The following is a 13,882-nucleotide window of genomic DNA, read 5'->3' as shown; positions in this document are numbered from 1 at the left end:
GCTGAGCGATTATAATCAGGGATGCTCAAGAGGGCAGAATTAGAGGAGCGCAGATATTTCGGGGATTGTGGGGCTGAAGGAGATTACAGAGATAGGGAGGGGCGAGGCCATGGAGGGATTTGAAAACAAGGATGAGAATTTTGAAATCGAGGTGTTGCTTAACCAGAAGCCAATGTAGGTCAGCGAGCACAGGGGTGATGGGTGAACAGGACTTGGTGCGAGTTAGGACATGGGCAGCCAAGTTTTGGATGACCTCAAGCTTACGTACGGTAGAACGTGGGAGGCCGGCCAGGAGTGTGTTGGTATAGTCAAGTCTAGAGGTAACAAAGGCATGGATGAGGGATTCAGCAGCGGATGAGCTGAGGCAAGGGTGGAGACGGGCGATGTTACGGAGGTGGAAATAGGCGGTCTTTGTTATGCTGCGGCTATGTGCTCGGAAGCTCATTTCAGGGTCAAATATGACACCAAGGTTGTGAACAGTGTGGTTCAGCCTCAGACCGATGTTAGGGAGAGGGATGGAGTCAGTGGCTCGGGAACGGAGTTTGTGGCGGGGACCGAAAACAATGGCTTCGGTCTTCCCAATATTTAATTGGAGAAAATTTCTGCTCATCTAATACTCGATGTCGGACAAGCAGTCTGACAATTTAGAGACCGTGGAGGGGTCGAGAGAAGTGGTAGTGAGGTGGAGCTGGGTGTCGTCAGCGTACATGTGGAAACTGACGCTGTGTTTTCGGATGATGTCACCAAGGGGCAACATGTAGATGAGAAATAGGAGGGGCCAAGAATAGATCCTTGGGGAACACCAGAGGTAACGACACGGGATCGGGAAGAGAAGCTGTTGCAGGTGATTCTCAGGTTACGATTAGATAGATAAGAATGGAACCAGGCGAGTGCAGTCCCACCCAGCTGGACGATGGTGGAGAGGCGTTGGAGGAGGATGGGGTGGTCAACCGTGTCAAACTCTGCTCAACACTGACCAGTTCCTCCAAGAGGTCTGTAACCAGGCATTCGACCTCTCATTAACATATTACAGGTCTGCCCAGGACACCTAATAAATGGACTCCACGAATTTAGCAGTGGGACCAACGTCTGTGCAGATTGTTTGCAGACCCTCCCACTGCTAAATTCATATGATTTGCCCCAGTTTTACATCTGGAAATTTCTACCCCGTCGTCTTGCAGATGAGACATTAACACGAGGCCCCGACTGTCCTCTCCAGTGGATGTAAAGGATCCCATTGAAGAAGAACACAGGAGTTCTACCCGGGGCGGTGGGGGGGGGGGGTGGGGGCTGAGTGTCTCTGCAACTGCCTGATGAGCCCAATCTGCCTCCATTGCTCCTCCTCCTCTTCCAGAAAAATACCCATACTGGGGAATTCCCATTAGGAAACCCAGTGTGCCACATCTGAAATAAGGAAGGGGAGGGGATGGAGGGGAGTGGGAGGGAGGGGGAGGGGAGGGGAGGGAGAGAGGATGGAGGGGGAGGGGAGGGAGGGGGAGGGGGAGTGGGAGAGAGGGGGAGGGGAGGGGAGGGAGAGGGAGGCGAGGGAGGGGGAGGGGAGAGAGGGGATGGGAGGGGAGGGGAGGGGGAGGGGGAGAGTTTAAAACTGGAAAGGCAAGTTGATAAAGCTAAAAAGGACAGGGGAATGGGGCTGAGGGGATTGTCCTTCAGAGAGAGGACGCAAGCTGAGTGATCTCCTTCGGTGCTGTAACATTCTCAGATTCTAAATCCTACAAATGTAACTGAACTCAGCTGCTCAGAGTGAGCCGGTCGGTCAGCCAGTGTGGACGGGTCAGTGTGGACGGGTCAGTGTGGGCCGGTCAGTGTGGGCCGGTCAGTGTGGACGGGTCAGTGTGGGCCGGGTCAGTGTGGGCCGGTCAGTGTGGGCCGGTCAGTGTGGACGGGTCAGTGTGGGCCGGTCAGTGTGGGCCGGTCAGTGTGGGCCGGTCAGTGTGGACGGGTCAGTGTGGGCCGGTCAGTGTGGGCCGGTCAGTGTGGACGGGTCAGTGTGGGCCGGTCAGTGTGGACGGGTCAGGGTGGGCCGGTCAGTGTGGGCCGGTCAGTGTGGATGGGTCAGTGTGGGCCGGTCAGTGTGGGCCGGTCAGAGTGGGCCGGTCAGTGTGGACGGGTCAGTGTGGGCCGGTCAGTGTGGATGGGTCAGTGTGGGCCAGTCAGTGTGGACGGGTCAGTGTGGGCCGGTCAGTGTGGGCCGGTCAGTGTGGGCCAGTCAGTGTGGGCCGGTCAGTGTGGACGGGTCAGTGTGGACGGGTCAGTGTGGGCCGGTCAGTGTGGCCGGTCAGTGTGGGCCGGTCAGTGTGGGCCGGTCAGTGTGGATGGGTCAGTGTGGGCCGGTCAGTGTGGGCCGGTCAGTGTGGGCCGGTCAGTGTGGACGGGTCAGTGTGGGCCGGTCAGTGTGGGCCGGTCAGTGTGAACAGGTCAGTGTGGGCCGGTCAGTGTGGGCCGGTCAGTGTGGACGGGTCAGTGCGGGCCGGTCAGTGTGGGCCGGTCAGTGTGGACGGGTCAGTGTGGGCCGGTAAGTGTGGGCCGGTCTGTGTGGGCCGGTCAGTGTGGACGGGTCAGTGTGGGCCGGTCAGTGTGGACGGGTCAGTGTGGGCCGGTCAGTGTGGGCCGGTCAGTGTGGGCCGGTCAGTGCGGGCGGGTCAGTGTGGGCCAGTCAGTGTGGGCCGGTCAGTGTGGATGGGTCAGTGTGGGCCGGTCAGTGTGGGCCGGTCAGCGTGGGCCGGTCAGTGTGGGCCAGTCAGTGTGGGCCGGTCAGTGTGGGCCGGTCGGTCAGCCAGTGTGGGCCGGTCAGTGTGGGCCGGTCAGTGTGGGCCGGTCAGTGTGGGCCGGTCAGTGTGGGCCAGTCAGTGTGGGCCGGTCGGTCAGCCAGTGTGGGCCGGTCAGTGTGGACGGGTCAGTGTGGGCCGGTCAGTGTGGGCCGGTCAGTGTGGGCTGGTCAGTGTGGACGGGTCAGTGTGGATGGGTCAGTGTGGGCCGGTCAGTGTGGGCCAGTCAGTGTGGACGGGTCAGTGTGGGCCGGTCAGTGTGGGCCGGTCAGTGTGGACGGGTCAGTGTGGGCCAGTCAGTGTGGGCCGGTCAGTGTTGGCCGGTCAGTGTGGGCTGGTCAGTGTGGGCCGGTCAGTGTGGGCCGGTCTGTATGGACGGGTCAGTGTGGGCCGGTCAGTGTGGATGGGTCAGTGTGGACGGGTCAGTGTGGGCCGGTCAGTGTGGGCCGGTCAGTGTGGGCCGGTCAGTGTGGACGGGTCAGTGTGGGCCGGTCAGTGTGGGCCGGTCAGTGTGGGCCGGTCAGTATGGACGGGTTAGTGTGGGCCGGTCAGTGTGGACGGGTCAGTGTGGGCCGGTCAGTGTGGGCCGGTCAGTGTGGGCCGGTCTGTATGGACGGGTTAGTGTGGGCCGGTCAGTGTGGACGGGTCAGTGTGGGCCGGTCAGTGTGGGCCGGACAGTGTGGGCCGGTCAGTGTGGGCCGGTCAGTGTGGACGGGTCAGTGTGGGCCGGTCAGTGTGGGCCGGTCAGTGTGGGCCGGCCAGTGTGGGCCGGTCAGTGTGGGCCGGTCAGTGTGGGCCGGTCAGTGTGGGCCGGTCAGTGTGGGCCGGTTAGTGTTGACCGCGCTCAGTGTGGGCCGGTCAGTGTGGGCCGGTTAGTGTTGACCGCGCTCAGTGTGGGCCGGTCAGTGTGGGCCGGTTAGTGTTGACCGCGGTCAGTGTGGGCCGGTTAGTGCGGAGTCCGTGTGTGAGCAGGCTCCTCGCCTGTGTCTGTGCAGAACGCCTTCCCACAATGCTGCAGAAATAGAGCATTTTCTGAGGCGCTCTGCATTGTGGTTCTTACTGACCTCCATTGCTGTCCCTATTCCTGGGGGTTAGGAAATGGAATATGGGTTATTGATCATTCCAGCACATTAACCACTCGATTTCAGCACCGGAAATTCCCATTTTAAATTTGAAAATAAATGCGACGGGTTGGCCATTTTTACCAGTGGCAGCATCGAGCACTCAATCCCAGGTCAGGTACAGTACAGGTAAAGCTCAGTCCCAGAAATATCGATCTCAGATTCAAGGGGATTCTCATTGGGAAACCCCTTGTGCCCGGTCTGAAATGGCGATGGCTCGGGGAGGGTTGGCAGTCCCACTGAGATGGTACAACTACAGAGGGAGATGTGGTGGGCATCAGCACCTCTTTTGTGCCAGTTGCCCAGCTGTGATATCCATCTATCTCCAGACCAGTTGCCTGTGGTCTCTCGGAGCGAGCAGTCAATCTAACGCCCATTAGCGAGAGGTTTGTATTGGAGGCCTGTGCCTACTAGGAGCTGGACTGGGACTGCGTATGCTCATTTCCCACAGATTCTTACAGCCAGACAACTTTCATGTCATCAGTCTGTGACGGATCCAAGAAAGGGCCCTGTATGATCCCAGCCGACTTAACGTCACCAACGTGAACTTCGACCCTAGCGCTGAACCATAAGCACGCCAGGTTGACAGTGGCAATGTCTGCAGCTCTTAAAGGGACACACACATCATTCAGGTAAGTTTGAATTTAAGGGTTTGGACTAGGTTTTTTCAATTTTATTGAAGTGGTGGCTTGCTGCAATAGATGTGAAAAGTTTTTTAAGTGTGTAGGGAGTGCTGCTGGACGCTTGCAAGGGCTTGGATGGTAAATGAAGGCCTTTGAGAGGACAGAACATGCTGCGAATGCTCAGCAGGTCAGGCAACATCCGTGGAGAGAAAAACAGAGTTCACGTCTCAGGTGGAGATGCTGCCTGACCAACTGAGTATTTCCAGCATTTTATGCTGTCATTTCACATTTAGAGCATCTGCTTACAGAGAGAAGAGGAAGACGCAGAAGTGGAGGGAACCAAAGAGGAGGAATCAGACGGAAGGATGTATCCCAGGCTGCCCCTTTGTGGCCGGGATATCCGAGATGGAATCATCCGCCTGCGGTCCCACCGGCCGGGCAGACTGCCTCTTCTTGTTGACCCACTGGCTGGGCAGGCTGCATTTCTCGGGTGTGTGAAATGAGGAAGGCACAAGGGTGGCGTTGTGCTGAGGGGAGGGTGGGAAAGCAAGAGGTGCATGCCAGGAGGAGGATAATGTACGAGGATACCCGCATCTTGTATCCTCTCAGCCCCGCCGCTGGCCTAGGGCTCAGCCATGCCCCTGCCGAGAATGGCCTGCACCGTCTCCTCCAAGGGGTTGAGGTGAGGCTAGGAATGGCAGATGTGCCTCACGATTGGTGCAGATTGTTGGTAGGTGAGTGATTGGGGGTTGTGCATTGAGCAGTGTGTGAGGCCTTGACCAGTGGTCTGAGGTCATGAAGTTTCTTTGGGCATTGGAGCCAGGTTGTGGCGGGGGGGGGGGGTGCCACACTGCTGGCAGTGACACCCTTAGTGAGGTAAAGAAAGACTTGCATTTATATAGCACCTTTCACGACCACCAGACATCTCAAAGCGCTTTACAGCCAATGAAGTACTTTTGAAGTGTAGTCACTGTTGTAATATAGGAAATATGGCAGCCAATTTGTGCACAGCAAGCTCCCACAAACAGCAATGTGATAATGACCAGATAATCTGTTTTTGTTATGTTGGTTGAGGGATAAATATTGGCCAGGACACCGGGGAGAACTCCCCTGCTCTTCTTAGAAATAGTGTCATGGGATCTTTTACGTCCACCTGAGAGAGCAGACTCGGTTTAACATCTCATCTGAAAGACGACACCTCCAACAGTGCAGCACTCCCTCAGCATTGCACTGGAGTGTCAGCCTAGATTTATGTGATCAAGTGCCTGGAGTGGGACATGAACCCACAACCTTCTGACTCAGAGGCGAGTGTGCGACCCACTGAGCCACAGCTGACACTCCCATATCATTCTTTCTGGAGGGCCTCCTGACCCCTGTGGGTAGAGGGCCGCTCTTGCAATGTTGACCCCCTGCACGAAGCTGGAGTGCTGCATGTGAGACCCTGGGAGCCCCTTCCCTGGCTTGCTGAGCCATTTGTGTTAGTGCTGAGGCAGTTTTCCCATTTGTTGAGGTTAGGAAGATAATTCCGCTTTACCAGCTGAATATTCACATTTGGAACTTTTTTGAAATATTGAATATTTCTTAAAAGGCTGAAAGGGCTGAAAAACGTATTGATTCACCGCATTTTAATTTGTATTGCTTCAGTGTGCATGGCCCCTTTAATTCTCAGACCTCTTCATTGCCCACAATTCCCTGCGAGCGCCACAACTTCTCTCCCATTGGCTGTGGGAAGCTGCAACACCGGACCTGGACAGAAACTTTGTCCCGGATCCCTCCAGCAACGCCAGCAGGACAGCGTTGCACGGAAGGTGAGCGCTGCGCCACCTATCTCCACGCCCCCCCCAGACCAATTTCACTCACTTGGCGTTGCGGCCATTTCCAGCAGCTGTTAACTGCTGGCGAACACAAATCTTTCACCCTAGATGTTCAATTTTCATTTTAGAAGTTTCTGGCTGCACCATTCATAAACGGCACAGTCCAGACTCAACTAAACCCTTAAGTAGAAAGGATTCCCCCTTCTTGAAGCAATGAGATTTAAATGCTGGTGTCGCAGCGGACGGGAAAGAGCTCATGATGAAGCTACCAATCACGGAGCTGGGCGGGGCCAGAGCCTGGGGTGAGTGTCGCGTGCGGTGCACAAACCGTACTCCCTGTCTTTTTTTAAAATTCATTCTTGCAATATGGGTATTGCTGGCAAGGCCCGCATTTATTGCCCATCCCTAATTGCCCTTGCAAAGGTGGTGGTGAGCCGCCTTCTTGAACCGCTGCAGCCCGTGGGGTGAAGGGAGTCCCACAGTGCTGTTAGGCAGGGAGTTCCAGGATTTTGACCCAGCGATGATGAAGGAACGGCGATATACTTCCAAGTCAGGATGGTGTGTGACTTGGAGATGATGGTGTTCCCATGTGACTGCTGCCCTTGTCCTTCTAGATGGTCGATGACACAGGTTTGGGAGGTGCTGTCAAAGAAGCCTTGGCGAGTTGCTGCAGTGGAACATAGGAACAGCCCCTCGAGTCTATTCCACCATTCAATTAGATCACGGCTGATCTGTATCTTAACTCCATTTACCTGCCTTGGTTCCATAACCCTTAATACCCTTACCTAACAATCCCAGTTTTGAAATTTTCAGTTGACCCCCAGCCTCAACAGCATTTTAGGAGAGAGAGGTCCAGATTTCCACTAGCCTTTGTGTGAAGTGCTTCCTGACATCACCCCTGAACGGCCTGGCTCTAATTTTAAGGTTCTGCCCCCTTGTTCTGGACTCCCCCCACCAGAGGAAATAGTTTCTCTCTCTCGACCCCATCAAATCCTTTAAACATCTCAATGATATCACCCCTTAATCTTCTAAACTCGAGGGAATACAAGTCCAGGCTATGCAATCTGTCCTCATAATTTAACCCTTTTAGCCCCGGGATCATTCTGGCGAATAAAAGGGGGAGGGTTCAGGTAAGGGTAAATCTATAATTCTGAAGAAAAAGTTCAAGTCTGTAGAGCAGAGTATCAATTTGGGTAAAATCAAGCAGATTGTGTCAGGCAGGGACAGAGACTTTAATAACGGTAATAGGGCATTAGTGACTAAGGTCACATCAGGAAAAAAATAGCAAAAAGTTCAAATTTAAAGGTGCTATATCTGAATGCACGAAGCATTCATAACAAGATAGATGAATTAATGACACAAATAGAAATAAATGAGTTTGATCTAGTAGCCATTACTGAGACATGGTTGCAGGGTGACCAAGGTTGGGAATTAAATATTCCAGGGTACTTGACTTTTAGAAAAGATAGGCGAAATGGAAAAGGAGCTGGGGTAAAGGATGAGATGAAGGCAGTCGTGAGAAAGGATCTTAGCCCAGAAAATCAGGATGTAGAAGGAGTATGGGTGGAGCTAAGAAATAACAAAGGGGCAAGAAAGCACTGGTGGAAGTAGTTTATAGGCCCCCTAACAGTAATTAGTGTTGGAGAGAGTATAAATCAGGAAATTAGAGGAGTATGTAACAAGGGTAGTGCAATAATTGTGGGAGACTTTAATCTTCATACTGGGCAAACCAAATTGGCAAAAGTAGCTTGGAGGACGAGTTGATGGAATGTATTCGAGACAGTTTTCTATATGTTGAGGGACCAACTAGGGAACAGGCTATTTTAGATCTAGTATTGTGTAATGAGACAGTAATCTTATAGTAAATGATCCTCTGGGGAAGAGTGATCATAATATGATAGAGGTTCATATTAAGTTTGAGAGTGATGTGATTAAGTTCAAAACTAAGGTCTTAAATTTAAGCAAAGCCAATTACAGAGGTATGAGGGGCAAGTTGGATGAGGTAGATTGGGAGATTAGATTAAAAGATATGACGGTAGATAAGCAATGGCAAACATTTAAAGAGATAATTCATAATTCTCAATGTATATACATTCCCATGAGGAATTAAAAACTCCACGGGAAAAGTGGTACAACCGAGGCTAACTAGAAGTTAAGGATAGAATTAGATTAAAAGAAGAGGCTTACAATGTTGCTAAAAAGAGTAGCAAGCCTGAGGATTGGGAGGGTTTTAAAAATCAGCAAAGGATGACCAAGAAAGTGATAAAGAAGGAGAAAATTGAAGCAAACTAGCAAAAAATATAAAAATAGATTGTAAGAGCTTTTACAAGTATGTAAAAAGGAAGAGATTAGCAAAAGTAAACGTGTGTCCCTTAGAGGCAAAGGCAGCAGAAATTATAATGGGAATAAGGAAATGGCAGAGATGTTAAGCAAATATTTTTTGTCTTGTCTTCACAGTAGAAGACACAAACAACTTATCAGAAAGTATGGGGATCCAAGGGTCTAATGAGAGTGAGGAACTTAAAGTAATTAATATTAGTAAAGAAAAAATACTGGAGAAATTAATGGGACTTAAAGCCGACAAATCCCCTGGACCTGACGGCCTACATCCGAGGGTTCTAAAAGAGGTGGCTGCAGAGATAGTGGATGCATTGGTTGTGATCTTCCAAAATTCCTTAGATTCTAGAACAGTCCCAGTGGATTGGAAGGTAGAAAATATAACCCCGCTATTCAACAAAGGAGGGAGAGAGAAAACAGGGAGCTACAGGCCAGTTAGCCAGACATCAGTAGTAGGGAAAATGCTAGGATCTATTATTAAGGGCATGGTAACAGAGCACTTGGAAAATCACAATATGACTAGGCAGAGTCAACACGGTTTTATGAAAGGCAAATCGTGTTTGACAAATCTATTAAAGTTTTTTGAGGGTGTAACTAGCAAGGTAGATAAGGGTGAACCAGTGGATGTAGTATATTTGGATTTTCAGAAGGCATTCGACAAGGTGTCAAAAAATAGGTTGTTAACAAGATTAGGGCTCATGGGATTGGGGGTAATATATTAGCATGGATTGAGGATTGGATAATGGACAGAAAACAGAGAGTAGGAATAAACGGGTCATTTTCAAGATGGCAGGGTGTAACTAGTGGGGTGCCGCAAGGATCAGTGCTTGGGCCTCAGCTATTTACAATCTATATCAATGACTTAGATGAAGGGACTGATGTAATGTATCCAAGTTTGCTGACGATACAGAGCTAGGTGGGAAAGTAAGCTGTGAGGAGGACGCAAAGAGGCTGCAAAGGAATATAGACCGGTTAAGTGATTGGGCAATAAGGTAGCAGACGGAGTATAATGTGGGAAAGTGGGAAATTATCCACTTTGGTGGGAAGAATGGAAAAGCAGAATATTTTTTAACAGGTGATAGACGAGTAAATGTTGGGATTACGAGGGATTTGGGTGTTTTACATGACTCACAGAAAGTTAAAATGCAAGTACAGCAAGCAATTAGGAAGGCAAATGGTATGTTAGCCTTTATTACAAGGGGGTTGCAGTATAAGAGTAAGACATTTTGCTGCAATTATATAGGGCTTTGGTGAGATCACACCTGGAGTATTGTGTACAGTTTTGTTCTCCTTACCTAAGGAAGGATATACTTGCCTTAGCGGGAGTGCAACAAGCATTCACTAGATTGATTCCTGGGACGAGAGGGCTGTCCTGTGAGGAGAGATTGTGTAGAATGGGCCGATACTCTCCGGAGTTTAGAAGAATGAGAGGTGATCTCATTGAAACATATAAAATTCTTACAGGGCTTGACAGGGTAGATGCTGAGAGGATGTTTCCCCTGGCTGGAGAGTCTAGAACCGGGGTCACAGTCTCAGGATAAGGGGTCGGCCATTTAGGACTGAGCTGAGGAGAAATTTCTTCACTCAGAGGGTGGTGAATCTTTGGAATTCTCTACCCCAGAGGACCCCAGTCATTGAGTATATTCAAGGTTGAGATCGATAGATTTTTGGGCATGAAGGGAATCGCGGGATAGGGTGGAAAGGTGGAGTTGATGTAAAAGTTCAACCATGATCTTATTGAATGGCGGAGCAGGCTCGAGGGGCCGTATGGCCTACTCCTGCTCCTATTTCTAATGAGTCTGCGCTGCTCCCCGTCCAAGGCCAATATATCCTGCCTGAGGTGCGGGGCCAAGAACTGAACCCAGTGTCCAGATGGGGTCTGACCAGAGCTCTGTGCAGTGGTAACATAACTTCACCCCTTTGTATTCCAGCCTCCGAGATAAAGGCCAACATTCCATTAGCCTTTTTAATTATTTTTGTGTCTGTCCACTAGCTTTTAGTGATTTCTGTACTTAGACCTCTCAATCTCTGTTCCTCCACAGTTCCCAGCTTCTCGCCATTTAAAAAATATTCTGATCTGTCTTTTTGACGTCCAGAGTGGAAGACCTCACACTTCCCCCATCGAACTCCATCTGCCATAATTTTGCCCACTCGCTTAATCGATCAATGCCCCTTTGCAACTTTCTGCTCCCATCTACACTATTTACTGTGCCACCTAAGTTGGTGTCATCAGAAAGCTTAGATATACGGCTCTCATTCAAGTAATTTATAAATTACACCCCGTAGATGGTACACACTGCAGCCACATTGCGCCGATGGTGGAGGGAGTGAATGTTTAAGGTGGTGGATGGGGTGCCAATCAAGTGGGCTGCTTTGTACTGGATGGTGCCGAGCTTCTCGAGTGTTGTTGGAGCTGCACTCATCCAGGCAAGTGGAGAGTATTCCATCACACTCCTTACTTGTGCCTTGTAGGTGGTGAAGAGACTTTGGGGAGTCAGGAGGTGAGACACTCGCTGCAGAATACCCAGCCTCTGACCTGCTCTTGTAGACACAGTATTTATGTGGCTGGTCCAGTTAAGTTTCTGGTCAATGGTGACCCCCAGGATCTTGATAGTGGGGGATTCGGCGATGGTAATGCCATTGAATGTGGGAGGTGGTCAGACTTTCTCTTGTTGGAGATGGTCATTGCCTGGCCCTTGTGTGGCACGAATGCTACTTGCCACTTATCAGCCCAAGCCTGAATGTTGTCCAGGTCTTGTTGCATGTGGGCATGGACTGCTTCATTATCTGAGGAGTTGTGAATGGAACTGAACACTGTGCAGTCATCAGTAAACATCCCCACTTCTGACCTTATGATGAAGCAGCTGAAGATGGTTGGGCCTAGGACACTGCCCTGAGGAACTCCTGCAGCGATGTCCTGGGGCTGAGATGATTGGCCGCCAACAACCACAACCGTCTTCCTTTGTGCTAGGTATGACTCCAGCCACTGGAGAGTTTTCCCTTTAATCCCCATTGACTTCAGTTTTACTACGGCTCCTTGATGCCACACTTGTTGAATGCTGCATTGATGTCGAGGGCAGTCACCCTCAACTCACCTCTGGGATCCAGCTCTTTTGTTACTTAGTCCTTGTGAATCCAAACCATAACATGAGACATTCAGGCCTTCACAACCCAGTACACATCTGATCTGAACACTTGGGCATCATTGTGCTGTCCATTGATGTACATCCAGGAGAAAGAACAACAATGCTGAGCATCATGAGGGCTCACTTGGTTACTGACGACTACCGATCACACGGTCCCAGGGTCAGGTATCTGATCGATGACAATGAGCTGATCTTCTGCACCAGGTCTCGACTGATTGCTATGCAGTGACCACTGTTGGATGGTGCATTAGTGCGGATATTGGGCAAGACCAGGATCGGGCTCAGCTGTGATGACACCCCTGCTGCAATAACCAGACCAAAAAGACTGGGCTGACACATGAAGAATGGTCAGTTGGACACAGCATCAGAGAGCAGCTGGCTCCCGGGGCAGCAAAGCCCAACACAAGTCAGTACCTTTAGAAAAGGGGAGAAAACCGAACGAAACAAAACCGGCCACCTCAGTAACGGCAGAAACATTGGAGAAATGTGAAGGGACATGTCAGCTTCACCTGGACAACAAACACATTACACAAAGAAATAGGTTCCAGCTGTACAAGACCAGGAGGTAAGAGATCGTACCCAAGAGTGGCGCCTTCCTCCAGTACCCATTCCGTACCTCAATGTAATCGTACCAGCAGAGACGGCTCTTAAACAGGTCCATGGTCGTGAAGTTTAATATGATCTGTAAAACACACAGCAATTTGTTCAAACCGTGCAGTGTTATACTCCCTAAACCGCTCTCTCCTCCTTTAAGACGCTCCTTAAAACCGACCTCCTTGACCCAGCTTTTGGTCACCTGTCCTAATATCTCCCTATGCAGCTCGCTGTCAAATTTTTACACTTCTGTGAAACGCCTTGGGACGTTTTACCACATTAAAGGTGCTATATAAATACAAGTCTATTACCTGCTCCTTTACAGCCGACAGGAGGAGTGGCAACATGTGCAAAGCTCTGGGGCTGTTGTCTGTGGTGGCCCCAGGTGATTCAGTGAATAACCGCACTCCGATGCTGAGCCACACTGCGCAGGAAGGGCGGAAACCGTGTAGGAGCAGTGTGTGGTCACTGTTTGGCACTAGTGCGCAATGGTGATGAAAAGTGTCACACTTGGCTGTATTTCCAGTTCCTCCCCTCCCCCCCTCGTGCCAGAAATGGTCAAGTAGCCAATTAGCAGCCATCCTGTGGGTCACATGGCAATAAAGGCCCCCCCCGGCCGCCCCTCCCCACCCCCCCAGGGCAGAAAGCTCAGGAGCACATTCCTGAGAGAGACTGGTTTATCAAATTAAAACAATTCATGCTGACATATGCTCAGGTTTACTATTGACATAAAACACGCTCACTCCAATGCATGTCAACAAAGAACATGCAAAGCCACACGTGTAGAACTGGCGTGCAAAAACATACACACATGGCACATGTACAATCAGACATGTGTGATACAGGCACACTCACTCATACAGAATCGGCGCAGTCTCACACACACACTCTTCTGAAGTCGAGGCTGAGGCACATTGTTGGGACAGTGTAGAGGGAACTTTACTCTGTATCTAACCTGTGCTGTACCTGCCCTGGGAGTGTTTGATGGGACAGTGCATGGGAGCTTTACTCTGTATCTAACCCGTGCTGTACCTGCCCTGGGAGTGTTTGTTGGGACAGTGTAGAGGGAGCTTTACTCTGTATCTAACCCGTGCTGTATTTCCCCTGGGAGTGTTTGATGTGACAGATAGCGAGAGCTTTACTCTGTATCTAACCCATGCTGTACCTGCCCTGAGAGTGTTTGATGGGACAGTGTAGAGGGAGCTTTACTCTGTATCTAACCTGTGCTGTACCTGCCCTGGGAGTGTTTGATGGGACAGTGTAGAGGGAGCTTTACTCTGTATCTAACCCGTGCTGTATTTCCCCTGGGAGTGTTTGATGTGACAGATAGCGGGAGCTTTACTCTGTATCTAACCCATGCTGCACCTGCCCTGGGAGTGTTTGATGCGACAGTGTAGAGGGAGTTTTACTCTGTAGCTAACCCGTGCTGTACCTGTCCTGGGCGTGTTTGATGGGACAGTG

General features: G+C 50.7%; 2 protein-coding genes across 2 annotated transcripts in view; one reads left to right on the top strand and one right to left on the bottom strand.

Annotated features, from left to right (window-relative positions):
* Positions 1-13,882, top strand: part of LOC147098461 (tolloid-like protein 2) — a gene marked incomplete at its 5' end in the record, with an annotated part of 305,058 nt that overhangs the window by 116,525 nt on the left and 174,651 nt on the right. The window lies entirely within an intron of this gene.
* Positions 1-13,882, bottom strand: part of LOC147098462 (tolloid-like protein 2) — a 169,815-nt gene that overhangs the window by 43,084 nt on the left and 112,849 nt on the right. The window contains exon 8 of the mRNA XM_085970082.1: positions 12,407-12,509. Within this exon, the coding sequence (XP_085826208.1) occupies positions 12,407-12,509 (103 nt within the window). The remainder of the gene's footprint in view (positions 1-12,406; positions 12,510-13,882) is intronic.

The sequence above is a fragment of the Somniosus microcephalus genome, chromosome 29 (assembly GCF_052327205.1).
Source record: "Somniosus microcephalus isolate GS21.2 chromosome 29, FLI_Smic_1.0, whole genome shotgun sequence".
In the NCBI taxonomy this organism is placed as follows: Eukaryota; Metazoa; Chordata; class Chondrichthyes; order Squaliformes; family Somniosidae; genus Somniosus; species Somniosus microcephalus.
The sequence above is the reverse complement of the archived record's forward strand: the minus strand, read 5'-3'. Positions and strand labels throughout refer to the sequence as shown.